Source organism: Sarcophilus harrisii, chromosome 6 (assembly GCF_902635505.1).
Source record: "Sarcophilus harrisii chromosome 6, mSarHar1.11, whole genome shotgun sequence".
Lineage (NCBI taxonomy): Eukaryota > Metazoa > Chordata > Mammalia > Dasyuromorphia > Dasyuridae > Sarcophilus > Sarcophilus harrisii.
In genome coordinates, this window is record NC_045431.1 from 229,423,710 (window position 1) to 229,442,139 (window position 18,430).

At 45.8% G+C, this 18,430-nt stretch overlaps 2 protein-coding genes across 4 annotated transcripts in view; both read left to right on the forward strand.

Moving 5' to 3' along the window:
• The window catches only part of HSD17B12 (hydroxysteroid 17-beta dehydrogenase 12), a 129,287-nt gene extending 121,563 nt beyond the window's left edge, over positions 1 to 7,724 (forward strand). The window contains exons 10-11 of the mRNA XM_031942593.1: positions 5,815 to 5,964; positions 6,927 to 7,724. Coding sequence (XP_031798453.1) covers positions 5,815 to 5,964; positions 6,927 to 7,031 — 255 coding nt within the window. The 3' untranslated portion in view covers positions 7,032 to 7,724. The remainder of the gene's footprint in view (positions 1 to 5,814; positions 5,965 to 6,926) is intronic.
• Positions 7,725 to 14,855: 7,131 nt separating this feature from the next.
• ALKBH3 (alkB homolog 3, alpha-ketoglutaratedependent dioxygenase) overlaps positions 14,856 to 18,430 on the forward strand; it is a 49,800-nt gene continuing 46,225 nt past the window's right edge. Inside the window, exons 1-3 of one of the 3 annotated variants that reach the window (XM_031943744.1) lie at positions 14,856 to 15,168; positions 17,131 to 17,246; positions 18,213 to 18,331. In XM_031943744.1, the coding sequence (XP_031799604.1) occupies positions 18,253 to 18,331 (79 nt within the window). In that variant the 5' untranslated portion in view covers positions 14,856 to 15,168; positions 17,131 to 17,246; positions 18,213 to 18,252. Of the gene's footprint in view, positions 15,169 to 17,130; positions 17,247 to 18,212; positions 18,371 to 18,430 lie in introns of those variants that run through there. The other 2 variants (XM_031943743.1, XM_031943745.1) reach the window with 2 other exon arrangements.

Here is an 18,430-nt window from a genome sequence, read left to right on the forward strand (position 1 = left end):
CCTTCTGGCTCCAAATGGGGAGACTGTTCACTCAGTGTGACTCTTGTCTATGTTCTCCTCCCCGGTGCTGCAAGGCCGAGTGCTTACGTTATCCGTGTGTGTGTGTGTATGTGTGCGTGTAGGTGCATCAGTATCTTGAAGTAAGAGACTCTCAATGTCAAAAAAATCATGTCAGAATGAAACTGAGGGAAAAAATGATATTTCTTTAAAGTTATTATGTTTCTTTTATGAATAATAATATGGATATATGGACAAATAATTGTCCTAAGAGCCTATTCACCCTATGCTAGTTACTAATGCTGTAGTCTAGTTACAGCAGATTTTGACTCAACATGGAGAACTGTCTCCAAAGCTTGAATGAACCGCCTGGGAAGGCTATGAGTCCCCCATCAATAACAACAGAGACTCAGTAATCACTTTTCAGAAAGGCTTCGGGTTGGGGTTGGAGAGAACCTCTGAGTCCTTTCCAACCCGGGGATTTTTGCCTACATGAGCCCGATAGAATCCCTGGAGATAGATACTGTCCTTGCTCAGACACCACTCTTAGAAAGCTCACTCCTAGAGGTCCCCCTGCAGTATATCTCAGGGATAATCTGGCTTGGACTTTTCCGATCTGTTCTCTGTAACCAGAGTTGAATTAGTTTGTGTTCTCTCAGACTTTAAGAAGTGATGCTACTTCTTTTATAAGTAATAGTAATAGTTATTATTTATGTAGGGCTTTAAAGTTTGCAAAGTCCTTACTACTTCACAACCACTCTGGGAAGTACGTACTGTTATTTCCATTTTACAGATGAAGAAACTGAGGCAGACAGCAGTCGAGTAGTTTGCTAAGGGTCACAGAGCTAGTTAAGTATCTATGGATGAATTTGAACTCGTTTTTTTTAACTCCAGGTCCATCTCTCTACCTCTTGCTGTACCACCTGTCTGCCTAAAGAAAGATATCTTTTCTTCTTCCTTTGCTACTATTCATTTTTTCCATCCTTTTCCCACTCCTCTCATTAGGGAAAAGTTTTTTTTCACACTTGTCTTTTATTATTCCCTTGATTCAGTTTCTTGGGGGATGGAAGGAGATGTATCTTGACAGGGATTATCCTGTCAAGAATTCCTATTTGGCATTCTTTGATTTTTTAATCAAATGCTGATGAATAGCCTACTTTGTTGATAAAATAATAATGATGATGAGAAATTCTTGTTGGCCTTCAGTATAATTTGGGATTGAATGGATTAGACTTGCACTTTTATAGGTATAGAGACCCCTCGGTGACAATATAAAAAACCTCCTCCATCCATGTAGATTGGCATCCTCCTTCCCAGGGTTCACCATCAGAAGGCAGAGCTGGAACTGGATTTTCCTGACTCTGAAGATTTGCTCTTTCTCCATTACTTTACACTCCTGACTCCAGGCATTGAAAATTGAAATTAAAGTTGTTTTGGTCTAGGTGAGAATGACCTGGGGAACTCATCCCCAGGCATAGGGTGGGCTCATTGTTTAAGCCTCTTCTCCTACCTGCCATCTAAGCCTGACTTGCTAAGGCGTGACTTTATGTAGCCCAGACATACTTCTTCATTGTTGAGCAGGGACCACCACCACTCTCCTCATCTTTCTCTTGCCTCCTTTGGGAGCCGCTATTGGCGCCAGCACATTGGCAGCTCATGGCAAATCTTAGGTAGCCCTTTGAAGCTCAGGCAGAGCCTGACTCTTAGGACACGCCACAGCAGGAATGGTTTCATACTGGGCCATTACAACCTCCTGGGCCAGAGGCCTTGTCCTGTCCGAAGAGGACACTGGCCTGCTTTTGTTTCTGCAGTCGCAGAATCTGGGCTGTGTAGGGCATTTGGCCGTGGTGGCTGTTCCGGAGGCCAGATCCCTCCCTGTATGGAAAACCAAGTCCTTGATGTTGCCAGGACAAAGAACGTTTTGCCAGCTGAGATTCCTCTCTCATCATTGTCTTTCACTGTGACTGGGAATGAAGTCGACTTTCCTATTCTTAACAAGAGTCAGCATCACTCGGATACATCTATCTTGAGCTTACTCCAAATTTGGTGCCTTTCATTCCCACCATCCTTATCTTTACTGCTTTGACTGATAGAGACTGGGCATGTTGTGAATCACAATCATACTCACTTAATTGACCTGGCGATTTCTTTCCAAGGAATGGGTCTCCTTTGGTTTTCTGATTGACCAGTCAGTGGACAAATAGAAGAACTGAGAGGGAGAAAGCAACTCAAAATTCATTCTAATGATGCTAGGTTGATTTTTTTTTTTTTTAATTTAAGGAGATATTCCTCCTTTTTGTGGGTTTTTGGGAGGGGAATGGAATATTTTCATTGTTTTATTAAATGCTCTTATGAATAATGTATAATGCAGTAAGGTATTCTTTCCTCTCTGGGAGCTTATAATCTAGCAGAAATAAGAACTATACAAATAATAGTAACATAAGATAAAATGTGCTTTGAGAAGGAGATAAGAGGCAGAAGATATCCCTTCTTCTACCTTGGGAAAATGAGGGAAGGTAACATTTGATTGTTATGCTTGAAGAATGGATGGGAAATTAAATAAGAGCCAGAGTCATGGTAGGCAGCAGGACCAGAGCGATTAAAGACATAGAGAAAGAAATTCTGAATGGAAAGTGACCTAGAGGCTCCTGGGGCTGGCTTAGCCTGGTGTGTGAAAGCTGCAAAGAGGTCTTGGAGGAACTAGAACACTTCCTTGGCTGGTTTAGAAGGCTTCACACAGAGGAAGGTCTCCAGGCTGTAACGTCAGGGGCAGAGCATCATCACCTTAGTCCAACCAGGAACCTTGAGTCACCTGTCCAACATCACGCAGGATTTGGACCAACTCACCTGCCTCCATCCCAGCAGCAACATATCCCAGCGCCTCTATGGCAGCCTTCCTTGTGCTGCTTCTCTAGTCGAGGCACATGACTTTAAGCAACTTTACCGAATGTCTTTGGTTCCCAAAAGAACTCTGGGGAGCAGGAGAAGGATGTGACTTAACATGAAATATCTTCCTTGGTCTTTGAAAACAAATACTCTTTCTAAATGCTACTTTAATATCTTTTAGTAAAAACTGGCTGTAGTCAAACATGCTCTTGTCCTTACCAAAGTAGAACCATTTCTTGACCTGTTATCAATATCAGTAGCTACTTCTAGGCATAATTTATTCAGAGGACTAGATGATCTGAATTCATTGCAGATAGAATTTATTGAATTTTAAATGGTAAAACTTTAAAAATGTTAAAAATTGAATCTGAATTCTGCCTCTGAGGCTTATTGGGAGAAATGCATTTTAGTAATCACTTAATTCAAAATAAGATTTTTTTTCTGATTTTTTTTTTTTTTAAGAGAGACTCTGCAGCTCTAGTTTCCCATTCCTCAGAATTTTTGGGTGTAGCCCAAATTTACTACATTGTACCTGGGGCATTTTGGACTATGCAATAGAACAAACCCCTTGTGGGCTGTATTTTTTCCCATCTCCTTAGTATCCTAGGACAGTAATTAGCACAGATTAGACACTTAATACTTACATTGAATAACCAAATGCATCTTTCCGGAGTGCATCCTTTAGAACCAACCTCTTTTTGTAAAGGGTTTGGAAGATTTCAGCATATAGCAGTAGAATCAGAATCAAATTAAGCTTGATTGATATTCTTTTTTTGAGATATATTTTTGTATTGTGACACTTGACCTAATCAAATTTACCTCAATTTTTTATTTGTTTAATTATGATTTTGAGAGAAGAAGTCTTTTCATCAAAATCGGTACCTCTAACATGAACCTGGGGTGAGGTAATTTTTTGGTGAGGAATGAATAAGAAATTTGTGGGACTTGGGTCACTAGAGGGAGCACTGGAGTTCTCTGTCAGCCTGCAGAGCCACCTTAGTGACAGAGACTGGATTGGGTGTTTCTTTCTAGCTCTAATTGCAAAGAAAAATGGACTGGTGAAAACTCCTGGCCCCTTCTTTCCCCTCAGGCTGGAAATTAAGCCAAGAGCCTGGCTGCTTCTTCCAGATCTTTTACTTATCACTTTCTCATGGTCAGATGGGAGAGCCCTTTGACTTTTTGGGATCTTTTCTGGCTCCCCCTCCCCCGTTCAGATGTCATGGGTTTTGGTTGTTGATAGTCTGTCTCTAGGACCCCTTTCCAGTTCTTACGTTCTGTGGTTCTCTTTCAAATCAAATTAATAACCCTTCACTAAATGTCTCTGCTGGACACAAGCCCCCCTATTGGTGCTGGAGATGCAAAAATGGAAACCAGCGATCTAATGGAGGAAGGACAGTCATGTACAAATGTGCCTGTGACGTCCAAGGCAAGGAGTCAGACAAAATGCCTCAGAAATTTGGGGAAGAGTGAGACCCTGTGAATGGATGGAGCAGACTCTCCCTGACCCGGAGCCTGGCAGCCCAGAGCAGTACGGGAAGCAAGGGGGAGACAGTGCAGGAGCTGGCTGTCACCTCTAGCACCCCCTTCCTTTTCCAGAACCTTAGGCGGGACCTGGCCTCGGTGTCCCTGTCTGTAAAATGAGGGGCCCATCTCCAGGAGCTTTGGAGCTCTAAGCCCCTGGCAGCTGTCCCCAGGCCAATGTGGAAGGGAACCTGGCCTCAGTGTCCCTGTCTGTAAAAGGAGGGTCCCATCTCCAGGAATCTTGGAGCTTTAAGCCCCTGGCAGCTGCCCCCAGGCCCAGTCTGGGGGGAGGGGGGAAAGACGGGAAGACGCCTTTGTTTTCAAAGGCCAGCAGATCTCTCTTTGCTCACCTGGACCAAGAGGCCTCGGCCCCACCTGAGTGATGAGTGGTCCTCTGGCACCACCAAGTGGTCCAGCGGGGCAGTGCAGCCTCAGGCCCTTGTACTGCATGCAGATTCATGGATCCAAACTGCCCAGGAGCCATCATCTTCATGGAGGTTTCTTCAAATGACAAAAATGGTTTTGTTTTTCTCTCAAGTGGAATGGTTTGGGTTGGGGGTGGGGGAAGGGCAGTCTGGCAAACTCCATTTCTTGTTTATCTGAGCTATGTGTGTGTCAGTGAAACAGGAACAGGATTTTACTGATCATTTCTCCCAAATATCTAATGTTTGTCACACTCAGAAGTGACAAATAAATGCTTTATCTCAAAAGCAAACCCCTCTGGCTGCTTTGTCGGGTGGATGCCCTCCCCTAGCCTCTCCGTACCGTCTGATCTCATGCTGCCTATGTTACCTCCACCCATAGAAACCACAGACCTCCTCAGTGTTCTAGGGGTCTTCTTCTACATGTCTTGACATTGGGTAAATAGCATTGCTGTAGGTGTCCCCCAGCCACTGTAACTTTCAAGCTACCTTTGTTGGTTTAACCTCTTATCATAGAGGAGTTTGAGGAAGTGAGAAGCCCCTCCATGAGCAAAGTCACTACAAAGTACACCAGATTTTTAATGTGCTTCTAAACAAACCAAAGCAGGAGGATATGATTTCTCTTGACAGGATGAAATCTTCAGCATTTTCTGCTTTATAATTCTGTGTCCTGGTTAGCAGAATAGTTAGGTAAGAACACTCTGTCTCGGACCATTCTAGTCTCCCAGTTGAAGCTTTAATTTGGCTCACTGCTACCATTTCTCTCTTCTTTTTCCCATTTAGTTAATGTGGGTGATTATCTCATATTGGTTCTTTGTATTATAAATTGTGTCCTCTCCCAGTGGCTTCTGTTGTGGTGGGAAGAAGGATTTCTTTTCAAGATGCAGCATTTATTTTGCCACAGACATGGTTCTGAATTCTGTTTGTGAAAGTATTAATTAGTAACATATTCTTTTCTCACTTTAACTCAATGTGCTTTGTTTTCCAGAGTGTTCTACCTTTCTTTGTGGCTACAAAACTGGCAAAAATCCGAAGACCAACCTTTGATAAGCCGTCATCAAAGACATTTGTGAAGTCCGCAATCAAGACAGTTGGTCTGCAGTCCCGTACCAATGGCTATCCAGTCCATGCCCTTATGGTGGGTTGTTCATTTTGAAGAACAAAAAGTTTTCACATTTCATTTTCTTCTTTATAATAAGATAGTTTTAAAGATATTTTTTATGGTCAGAGTTTTTTCTACTGAAGCCATGAGTACAATAGCAAAACATAGATACTTTTTAGATGTGGCAAGAAGTTATTTCTGGGTTGCACTAAACTCCCTTTTTGGTAAGAAAAAAAAAGTCTTAATATCAGATAACTAAAAACCACATAAAAAATTCTCATTGAAGTAGCTTGCCTTGGTAAAGATCTGACCTCAGAGTCGGAATCCCCGGCTTCCATTCCTGTCGCTGTTCATATTAGCTCAGGGATCCTGGGCAGTTTACATTGAAGTATCTTAGAGATCCAGATAATGTGAGGTTTATAAGGTAACAGGCTGCATTGGAAAGAGTTCTCTTATCCTGGAGACATCAAATACAAAGGAATCGCAGGTCTGATCCCCTGAAAATGGTTGAGGATATAAAATCACATGCTTTAGAGTAGCCCCTCCTTCTAGAAGCACAGAGATGACCCTCGGGTCCCTGGCTGTGCCATGGGCCCTAGCAGGTTCTATTGAGGTGGGAAACCTGCCCAGGGAGGCCTGGCTTAGGCTCTGTGTCAGTGGTCAGATCAGCACCTGGATTGCTGAAAGGTAGTTCTTGGTATACAGCCCCACAGGGTCAGAAAGGCCCCTTCAGAGAGAGAAGGCAGTTTGCTAGTGGGAGTGGGTGGGAAGCCGCCCCAGGGAAATCCTCAGTCTGCAGAGCATGGGTTTAGAACAGGGCAGGCCTGCAGGCCCTGTGAGCCCTGGAAATCAATGGTCTGGGCCCACTAAGGCAACCTCGGGCCACATGCTCCTCCCACTGCTTGAGTTCTTGATAATTTTGTGTGTCTTGTGAATGCTGTTATAAAAATCCAAATGGTCGTTGAAAGCTTAGAATCTTCTTTCTCTTTCTTCCCTAGGGTTGGATCTTCTCACTGATGCCTTCATGGCTTTCCATGAAAATTTCAATGTCTATAAACAAGGGCCTGCGAGCTCGCCACCTGAAGAAGAGCAAGAAAACTTAAGCTGGGTGATCTCGATGAGGATCTCCAGCAGATGGTCCGATGTATCCTCGTGTTTTGGGAACCCTCCAGTTATCACTTTTTAATTTTGTAATCAGACTAAATGCTTTTGGGTTTGAGGAGAAAGTAATATTTATTTCCAGGGCTTCTGCCTTGGATTGCTTACTTGATGCCAATTGGACCAAGTCAGAACTTCAAATAAGGGCTTATCTCATTCCATGGGGAATCCTTACCTAGAAAAACAAAACAGAATCAGGCTTGGGGGAGGGGGGGAGGGCGTTGGGGGGAAGGGGACAGAGTGCAGGGCAGATTGCCAGAGAGCTGCTTACTAACTCACAGAACTAGACGCCCAGCTAGGGACTGGAAAGGCTTCATCAGGGCCAAAAAACTGACCCTCTCCTGCTTTTGTAATTATGAGGCATTATTTGTATTGTCTGAGTTGTGCTACCTAAGTAGCAGCCTGGATACTACTGCAATATTAACCCTTCTAAGGTGAGAGGAGGTTGATTGGGTCCAGTGGTACTGGGTAGTTGGGGGTGGGGGGAGAGGAAGGGAGATCCCCTGCAGTTTGTGCAGGCCTCTGTAAAGTCTTCTTAAAACTCTGTAAAGTCTTTGTCTTTGTGTCCCACACACCCAGTGTGGGGCCTGCCTGGCCCACAGCAGGGGCTGAATAAAATGCTGCTTGTGGCCACCTCAGTCTGTTTGTAGTGGTCTTGTTTCACAAACACAGAACTCACCTAAACCGCCTGGTCTCTGACTGATGCTTTGTACCCTACAACTTCAGTAAGCATCAAACCGAAAACCGAAAGAAAGGCTTCTGCTTCCTGAAGAAGGGTAGCTCCTGAAGCTCCCCAGGAGCTGTCCGTGGTGCCCAGCCTTCCCTGCTTTCACGCTGTGTGTGCCTGCTTCACCACCACCACAGCACCAGCTGCTCACTGGGCACCATCTAAAGTCTTCTCTTTTAAGAAGAATGCAGATTGTTGCTCGTGGGGCAGAGATTAGATCTCTTGATGCTTAAATTATGGTCACGCTTCCTATAATTTACAGTAAAAAGCGCTGTGGGGGAATGGAAAGAGTGCTGACTTTGAAGTCCAAAGGGTTTGTGGGTTTGGGTTCCGGGCAGGTGTAGACCTCCATTTACTCCTTCTGTAAAATGAAAGGGATGGCCTGGGTGATCTCAAAAGCCCTTTCCCGCCCCAGTTCTGTTCTGTCAGTCTGGAAGCAACTTTTCTTTGTCCTGCTACTTTCCATACTAGAAAGGCCTGGAGGCTGATTCAATAATACCTGGGGGCATTGTGGTTCCATCATAGGGTGTTGCATGGCTGTAGTTTGTCTGGAAGTCCCCCAAGGATCTCAGAGCTCCATCACCGCTCTGATCTAGTCGTGCAAACTGGAAGTCTGCTTTCATTGCACAGTAATTCTCCCATCAGACTCCAAGCTTCTTGAGGACAGGGACTTAGCACAGTGTCTAGCACAACACAAGGTGCTTAATAAATGGATTGATATACAGACAGTTGCCTGTACCTCCTCATTTGTCCGGTTGGCTTATCAGCTGGTGGGTCAAAAGTTAGCAAACATGGAAGACTAGCTCCAACCTTCCTTTCTGGAAGTGTTTCACTTTCTTGCCCTTTCCACAGGCTGCCTTCCAGCCCCACGTTCTCTGAACCCAGCACTCCATTTCCTCTCCCACCTGCCTGGAGTGCACTCCATCGTCATCTCTGCTTCTTAGAATTCCTAGCTTCTTTCAAGACTTATTTCACAGGCCATCTCCTTTGGGAAATTGTTCCGGTTCTCCTAATTGGAGCTCTCTTCTTGATTTGTCATATTTATGCCCATCTAATACTATATTAACAACGATAAAGTAGTTAGCATTTATACGCCACTTTAAAATTTGCAGATGCTTTGAGTGTTTTATCTCATTTGATCCTCATAGTAGCTGTGGGAAGTAGGTGTTATCGTTGTCCCCATTTTACAGATGGGGAAACTAAGGCAGGTTACATTACTTGCCCAGGTTCCACAGTCTGTGTCGAAGCATTTAACACTCCACCCACTGTGCCAGATAGCTGGCTAATTAATTTACAAATTGTATTCCTTCAGTAGACTATAAGCTGCATGAGGGAAAGGGCTGTTTTTTATTTTGTTTTGGTATTTCCAGGTACGGGCAGGTAGGTGATGCAATGGATAGAGCACCACCCCAGAGTCAGCCAAACTGCCTGAATTCAAATCTGGCCTCATACACAGACTAGCTACGTGACCCTGTGCAAGTCACTTCGCTGTTTGCCTCAGTTTCCTCATCTTAAAATGAGCTGGAGAAGGAAATCCAGTATCTGCCAAGAAAACTCCAAGAGTTAAACATGACTGAAAATAACTGAACCACAAAATCCTCAGATATTAAGCCCAAGAGGCAATGTAGTGTAATGGAGCCTTGGAGCCAAATCCCACTTCGGACACTTGTCTTGCAATTCTAGGCAAATCTCTTAGCCTTGGTTTCCTCATCTTTACAAAGAGGAAAAGGTACTAAATAATACTTTGCATTTATTCATCTGTATACATGTATTCATCAGTTGTATCCATTCCTAGAATGCCATTGTTGAGGGCAATTATTCTTTCCTTTTTACTTTGGCTCGATCCTCAGAACCTAGTTTTATATGTCCTTCCCATAGGTACCTTAATAGTAGTATTTTTTTTTCAATTACACATAAAGACAAATTTTAACATTCATTTAAAAAAAATTTGAGTTCTGAATTTTCTCCCTCCTTCCATTACCTCTTCCTTTCTAAGATGGGAAGCAGTTTGATATAGGTTATATGTGTGTAATCATGCAAAAGATATATCCACATTAGTCATGTTGTGAAAGAAAAACAGACCCAAAATTTTTAAAACCACACACAAAAAAGTGAAAATAGAATGCATTCAGATTCATTCCATCAGTTCTCTCTTTGCATGTGAATAGCATTTTTCAGGGAGTCCTTTGGAATTGTCTTGGATCATCGTATTGCTGAGAGTAGCTAAATCATTTACAATTAATTATATGCAATGTTGCTATTACAGTGTGCAATGTTCTCCTGGTTCTGCCCCTTGCGCTTTGTATCCGTTCATGCAAATCTTTATAGGCTTTTTGGAAATTTGCCTGCCTGTCATTTCTTAGACATTTCTTAGAGCACAGTAGATTTCCATTAATTCACTTAGCACAATTTATTCAGCCATTCCCCAATGGATACAGCCCATAAGTACCTAAGTGATGTGTGGAATTGAATTGAAAAAGGATATTTTCCATACTAAGTACTTGGTATCCAAGTCAAATCAACAAGCATTAAAAAATATATATAATATTTCAAAAACATTTTAATATTCACTTTTCAAAATTTTGAATTCCAAATTAGCTCCCTCTCTTTCCTCATCCCTTGAGAAGGAAAGCAATATATTGATTATACGTGTAAAGTGATGCAGAATATTTCCATAATTAGTCATGTTGCAAAAAAAACAAAACACACACAAACACCAAGAAAAAGAAATGGAAAAAATATGCTTCATTATGTGCTTGAAGTTCATCAGTTCTCTCTCTGAAGATGGAAGGCATTTTCCATCATGAATCCTTTGGAATTGTCAACAAGCTTTTAACTAAGAAACTTATGTGCCAGGCACTACTAAGTTTTGAGAATACAAATAAAGGCAAAATATAGTCACAGTCTCCAGCAGCACACAAACCAATAGGGGAGGCGACACGCACGGTGCTCTGTACAGATGGAATAAGGTAAACCACAGCTAACCAACAGAGGGGGGCACTGTCATTAAGGGGGTGAGGAAAGGCTTCTTTTAATAGGACTTTGGCTGGAACTGGAAAGAAACCAGGAGATGGAGAGTAAAGGGAAGTTACAGGTTTGGGGACCAGCAGGTGGAAACACCCAGAGGATGTTGGGGAATAGCCAGGAGTGCGGTCTCAGTAGCCATTGTGGATGTCACCCTTTTCACAAGATGCAATTCTGAAGAAGACGGCCCCCTCTAGAAAGTCAGTTGGATTATTACAAGTCACCATATCAATAAGTCTCTAAAGCCCTTTGAGTTCCCTGGAACTGGATTTTGAGTACATAAATACGAGGGTAGTCTTTTCACAAAAAGACCATAGTGTTTGTGCCTTGGTAGGGCCCAGAAGAGTAACTGGTTTTAAAATAATTGAGTCATCCTCATGTTGCTATTACTATATAATTTCCTACTCCCAAACTTGGATAAAAAGTAGTATTTTTCCACTTTATAAATGCAATCCATTATTACTCAAGGTCTATACAAAGTAATTACTGTGGTTTAGAGAATTCACAATGAATATTTAACTGATGCCCTGTGGACTGGTAGAATTTGCAATTTTGGCACTGAGACAAGTTCTGAGAAATGGAACTTCCCTAGTAGGACTCATCTATGTTCTCCCCACTCCCACATGCTTGAGGCCGATCTTGTTGACCACTGACTCCTTCAAATGGAACTTGCCTCAGAGTTGAAGGTCGGAGAGTGATTATTTCCAGGTGAATGAGGCCATTTTCAGGCCTCCCATCTCCTATATTATAACCATCTCCCATTTGGCCTCCATACTTTCTGACTCTCTCCCTCACCAATTTGTCCAAAATGTTATTCCTAATGTATAGATCCGCTCTCTAGAAGCTTCACTGACTGACTCCCTATGGCCTTTGTAATAATAATAATAAAAAAAATCACATTTTAAAGATAAAGCCTTATAAAAGTAATGTTTCATCAGCCTGAAAAGCTGTCTTTTCAGGCTGATGAAATGTTACTTTTTTTTGCGCTGTTGATACTCCCTAGCAAAATTGTTCCCAATAAATACACAATGTAGAATTTTCTGCCTCTGCTTTGGGACAGACTGTTCCCCTCTGCCTCATGTTCTTTCTCCTTCTACCTTTATCTCTTGGAATCCCTAGCTGCTTTTGAAAATCAGCCCTTTCAACTATGGAGTCTGAATGTAGATCAAAGCAGACTGTTTGCCCTTTTTTGTGGTTTTCCCTTTTGTTCCAATTCTTTCCCAACATGACTAATGTGGAAATATGATTAATATGATTGCACACGCATAACCTATATCAGGTTGCTTGTCGACTTGAAGATAGAGGAAGGGAGAGGAGGGAAAAACATTTGGAAGAAAGATTGATTTAGCCCTTTTTATATGAGGTCCATTCTTGCCTCCCATTTCCTAACCCTCAATATTCTTTTTTATTTTATTGATTTACCTGTGCCTGTTACCTATCTCTACCCCACCCCCATCATCAATGTTTTTTTTTTAACTTTGTGTCTTTAGCACCTTAAGCAGAACAGAGATTATTGAATGTTTGTTGAATTTAATTGAATAAAATGTAAACTTTGCTTCCTCTTCCAACTACATCTAGGAGAACTGATCTACCTCCCCATCCTACCTCCACCACTGAGGGTCTATAAAAATAATAATAATACCCACTTCTGTGGTACTTTAAAAGCATCAACTGGATTGGAACTGGCCTCCAACCTGTGGATGGCTGGAGCCTCACAAAGCAAGCTGGAGATAGGAGAGTCAGCACACCAACAGGAGTTTAATTAATCCCAAAATAATAAAAATGACATCTGCAAGTGGAAACCCACTTCCTCAGAAGGAGGGCTTAACTGCTGATGCACGGGGTTGGCCCACAACACAGTCATTCTTAGAGTTTGAGATTGTTCTTATGGTTAGCATAACCATGCTAATGGCGACAGCCATCATCTCAAGGTTTCGGGGGTCTTGGCCACCCTGCGGAGCACAGAACCAGAGTTCTGGGATGGGAACTTGTCAGTGACAAGGAACAGGGAATATGTGAGGGCCGGCCAATAAGACGAGCTAAATCCCTCCTTGAACACCTGGGGCTGGTCCAAGCTTGGCCCAGAAGGTGATTTCCTCCTGAGTGCAAAGGATCATTGTTACGGCAAGCTCAGGTGCTCTGCGAAATAGAGTTTTTCCAAAATATTTTGCTAAGTGCTTATGCCCACTACTATCTGCATGGTGCAAGTATAAGGAAATGAGTGTCCCTGTCATTTCACCAAGTCCCTACTTTTCTCATCTGTAAATGAGAAGTACGTGACCCTTCAGTCTCTAGACTTTTCAGAGGAATTAGGCAGAATAGGAAGGGATGTGGCTGAAATCCCTAAAATGGGCCTGTGATCCCATGCACGGGCCCTCCTTTCTGGGGAAGACCACAGCCCATCCTTGCACACTTGTTCTGTAGAACTGCCCCCCGCTTCCCAAACCCTGCAATAAATCTCCCGGGCAGCACCCCAGAAGCTAGGCTTTTTCTGCAGCTCTCGACAGCGTGGCCATCACCAGAACACGGCGGCTCCCGGCCTCCTGCCCCGTCTGACCACATGGCCGGGCCACTTTCTTTTCTTTGTCCGTCCCCCCGTGCTCCAGCCCACCATCTCCCGGGGGATGATCTCCACCTCTTCAGAGACTACGGTTGTCAGGGGTCGTTATCTAAATGAGGGGTCCTTCCTTTAGCGTGGTGACTGGAATCAGTAAGTATTTATCAAGCGCTTCTTGTGGGCCAGACCCTCGCTAACCACTGAGAACAAAAACAGGAAAGCCGCGGGGTGTCAGCTCTCCCAGCGCCCACGTTCTGATGGGGAGAGACCCCCACGGAGTGATGCCAGGGTCAGAAAGGCCTTTGGGTCGGGGACGGCAAGGGTCCTTCGGCTCCGGCGGCAGAGTGGGCGGCGATGCCCGGAGGCGCTCTCCTCAGGTGGAAGGGATCCCCTGGGGTCATCAAAGCAGCGCGACCCCCAGCCCAGGACGGAGGGCCCCTGCCTTGGGCTTTCCTAGGTTCAGAAGGGGGACCCTCCCTGTCCGATTCCGGGCTTAACCCGTGTCCTGGACGCTTTGGGCAGTCAGGCTAAAGCCACAGGCCCCTCCTCGCGGTGTTTCTCACTGTGTCAGGTGGCTCAGAGGATGGAGCCCGGCCTGGGGTGGGACATGCATTAGCTGTGTGACCCTGGGCGTGTCACTGACCTGCCTGCCTCCCCCAGCTTCTCCCTCCCTCCCCTGGCTCCTCCCACCCTGCTGGCCCCTCCCCCCTCTTCCCCTCACCTCCCTCCATCTCCCTTCCTCTCTCCCTCCCTCCCCTTGGCTCCTCCCACCCTCCTGGCCCCTCCCCTTTCTCTCCCTCCTCTTCCCCCTCACCTCCCTCCCCCTTTTTTGATTTCTTTCCTCTCTCCCATCTCCCTCTCTCCCTCCCCGCTTGGCTCCTCCCACCCTGCTGGCCCCTCCCCTTTCTCCCTCCTCTTCCCCTCACCTCCCTCCATCTCCCTTCCTCTCTCCCTCCCTCCCCTTGGCTCCTCCCACCCTCCTGGCCCCTCCCCTTTCTCTCCCTCCTCTTCCCCCTCACCTCCCTCCCCCTTTTTTGATTTCTTTCCTCTCTCCCATCTCCCTCTCTCCCTCCCCGCTTGGCTCCTCCCACCCTGCTGGCCCCTCCCCTTTCTCCCTCCTCTTCCCCTCACCTCCCTCCATCTCCCTTCCTCTCTCCCTCCCTCCCCTTGGCTCCTCCCACCCTCCTGGCCCCTCCCCTTTCTCTCCCTCCTCTTCCCCCTCACCTCCCTCCCCCTTTTTTGATTTCTTTCCTCTCTCCCATCTCCCTCTCTCCCTTCCCCCTCTTGGCTCCTCCCACCCTGCTGGCCCCTCCCTTTTCCCCTCCTCTTCCTCCCTTTCCTAGGTTTCTTTCTTCCCTTCTCTTGGATCCTCTCCTTTTCCTCTCTTTCTTCCTCTCCCTCTTAGCTCCTCCCTCCAGTTCTGGCTCCTCCCTCCCCTCTTGGCTCCTCCCACTTTCCCCGGCCGCTCCTCCCTCTGGGGCGGCCCCTCTAGACCCGAGGAAGCGGTTGCAGCCCGGCCGCTGGTATCCGCGCACCTGCACCTGCTCCGGCACCGGAAGCCGCTGAAGCGCCGGGGGTCGGCCGGAAGTTCCAGGAAGGGGCCGGTGGGTATCCGAGGGTCTCGCGCGGCTCGCGGGGCCTCCCTGCTCGGGCCGGACCTTGCTGCCCCGGGGACCCGGGCCGGAGGGATCCCCGGGCCGGAGCACTCCCTGCATTCCCAGCCGGGCCTCAGTTCTCCCATCTATAAAACGAGGCGCACCCCTTCGGTCCCGCGGTGAGGGAGGAGGGGCGGCCTCTGTGAGCCGGGGAGGGGGGGGGGATCCCTGACCTCACCGGGCCTCAGTGTCCCCATCCCACAGACTGGGCAGGGCTGGGCCGCAGGGCCCCCTCCCCATCAGCGCATGCGCTGCTGAAGGCCGGAGGCCCAGCGCTCACTGCCCCCGACGTCCCCCGGCCTCTATTTCCCCTTCGGTGGAATGGGAGCGCTGGCGGCTGGTGCCCGCCCCTGGGGCGCTGAGAGGCAGACTTTACATTTCTCAGTAAATGCGCGGGCGGGGGGGGGGGGGGGGGGGGGGGGGGCCGGGGGGCGCAGGGGGGAACAGGGGGGAGGGGGGGGGGGCCCGGGGGGGGCTTTTGTGCAGGTGGAACCTCGAGGCCCCATGACTTGTTCGGGTTAGCCCGGTGGCGGGTGGTGGGGCTGAATTCGAACTCGGAACCGGGAGAACGATTCTCTTCTGCCGCCTAGAAAGCTGCCTGAGGCGGGAGGCAGGGAGGGCCTTGTCCAGTGCCCCTTCTGCGCCCGGGCCGCTTTGCCTTTACTGCATTGTTAATAACGGGAAGGGTGACGGTGGCGACCGTAATGGGCGATGGACGATAAAAAACCAGCGCCCTGATATCACGGATATAAAAACAGGAGTGATGATTTTAATGGGTAATAGACAATTAAAAAACCAGCGCCCTGATATTACGGATATAAAAACAGGAGTGATGATTTTAATGGGTAATAGACAATTAAAAAATCAGCGCCCTGATATTACGGATATAAAAACAGGAGTGATGATTTTAATGGGTAATAGACAATTAAAAAACCAGCGCCCTGATATTACGGATATAAAAACAGGAGTGATGATTTTAATGGGTAATAGACAATTAAAAAACCAGCGCCCTGATATTACGGATATAAAAACAGGAGTGATGATTTTAATGGGTAATAGACAATTAAAAAATCAGCGCCCTGATATTACGGATATAAAAACAGGAGTGATGATTTTAATGGGTAATAGACAATTAAAAAATCAGCGCCCTGATATTACGGATATAAAAACAGGAGTGATGATTTTAATGGGTAATAGACAATTAAAAAATCAGCGCCCTGATATTACGGATATAAAAACAGGAGTGATGATTTTAATGGGTAATAGACAATTAAAAAACCAGCGCCCTGATATTACGGATATAAAAACAGGAGTGATGATTTTAATGGGTAATAGACAATTAAAAAATCAGCGCCCTGATATCACGGATATAAAAACAGGAGTGATGATTTTAATGGGTAATAGACAATTAAAAAATCAGCGCCCTGATATCACGGATATAAAAACAGGAGTGATGATTTTAATGGGTAATAGACAATTAAAAAATCAGCGCCCTGATATCACGGATATAAAAACAGGAGTGATGATTTTAATGGGTAATAGACAATTAAAAAATCAGCGCCCTGATATCACGGATATAAAAACAGGAGTGATGATTTTAATGGGTAATAGACAATTAAAAAATCAGCGCCCTGATATCACGGATATAAAAACAGGAGTGATGATTTTAATGGGTAATAGACAATTAAAAAATCAGCGCCCTGATATCACGGATATAAAAACAGGAGTGATGATTTTAATGGGTAATAGACAATTAAAAAACCAGCGCCCTGATATCATGGATATAAAAACAGGAGTGATGATTTTAATGGGTAATAGACAATTAAAAAACCAGCGCCCTGATATTACGGATATAAAAACAGGAGTGATGATTTTAATGGGTAATAGACAATTAAAAAATCAGCGCCCTGATATTATGGATAAAAACAGGAATGGTGATGATGGTGACCCATTCTAATAGGTAACAGACAATTAAAAAACCACAGCTCTGGCAGAACCCCGGGATTGATGGCTCTTGACCTCTGGGATTTGTTTGGTGTTTTAAAATTTAGACTTAACAGAATTTTCCTTCTCCTTTTCAGGCCCCCTTCCAGTTTTTCTTGTCAGTGCCTCTGTCTTGTGTATTCTGGATGAAAATTTGTAATTCCTCAGATCTCAAGCCGTTTTACATGGTTGAATCTGCTTTGTAGAGTAGTGGGTAAGTTTCTGCATCTTATAGGATGGATTTGCTTGCATTTCATATAAAGCTAGGAGTTTTTATAATTTGAATTCTGATCTGCTGCTAGTCCCGAGGTGAGATTTGGTGTGTGGGATACCAAAGTTTAGCCTGATCAAAGCCCCCAGGCCGTTTCCGGAAATTATACATTACAGAACAATCTGTCCCCCAGGAAGAATTCACCCCCTCCCTCCCAGATATACCCACTGATTTGTCTTGAGGCGATGATTGAACCTACTTCTTTTTCTGGGTGCACTGATGCTGTGCTGCAAGCTTGGGGTTGATGAGGATTAGGCCTGTTAGGGTCCTGCTAGTGGGTGCTGAGTTTAGGGTCTGTCTCTCGCTGGCATGACAGGAAACAGGCTTTGGGGCTGCCTGGTGAGGAGGAAGTGAATCAGGCAGCCGTGCTTGGGTTGCTGCAGCCAGTATCATTTTGTGATAAAATGGATCCGGTGCAGTCACGGAACCTCCCAGAACTGTTCACTCGATCACCTCATTGGAGGCTTTTTGTTCACTCTGAGGAGGCCACGTCCTGTCCCTTAGAAAGGGAGGGCACCAAACAAGATGGCCTCTGGTCTCTCCTCTTTAGATCTGTGATCCTGTCACCCCCATATGCCACTGTCACTATTAAAATCCCTCCAAGGGTTAGTCCAGTTACCACCTTTCCATGAACATTTCCTTGATTCTTCTGTCCCTCTCTGAAAAGTGATCTCAGCTTGTGGCTTAGAGTTGTGCTCTGTGCCATTGTCCTTTTAGGGTCTCTTCTTGGTGCCTTGCCCATCAGTGTGGGTGAAAAGCCCCTTGAGAGCTGAGGAGAGGTCTTGATGGACCCCGTCACCTGAGAGCAGAGGAGGGGTCCTGGTGGACCCCATCAGCATCAGGCCTCCCCGGGTGGATCAGGAGCTGGGAGAAGGGATTGAGTTGTCCTGACCTTTTTGTTTGCCTCAGGGAGAAAACAGACGAAAAACCAGGAAGAGCAGAAAGCACCATGGAGGACAAGAGACGGAGAGTCCGAGTGCAGGGGGGCTGGGCAGGCCCTGCCAGGAACCAGGCTTCTGGGAAGCCAGGCAAGCCCCAACCCTGAAATGCCTCCTGTCCGTCCTGAGGTGGTGATAGTTTGGTGGGAGGTGGGGGGTTGTCACCAGCCTTCATGTCCTCTTAGTGCC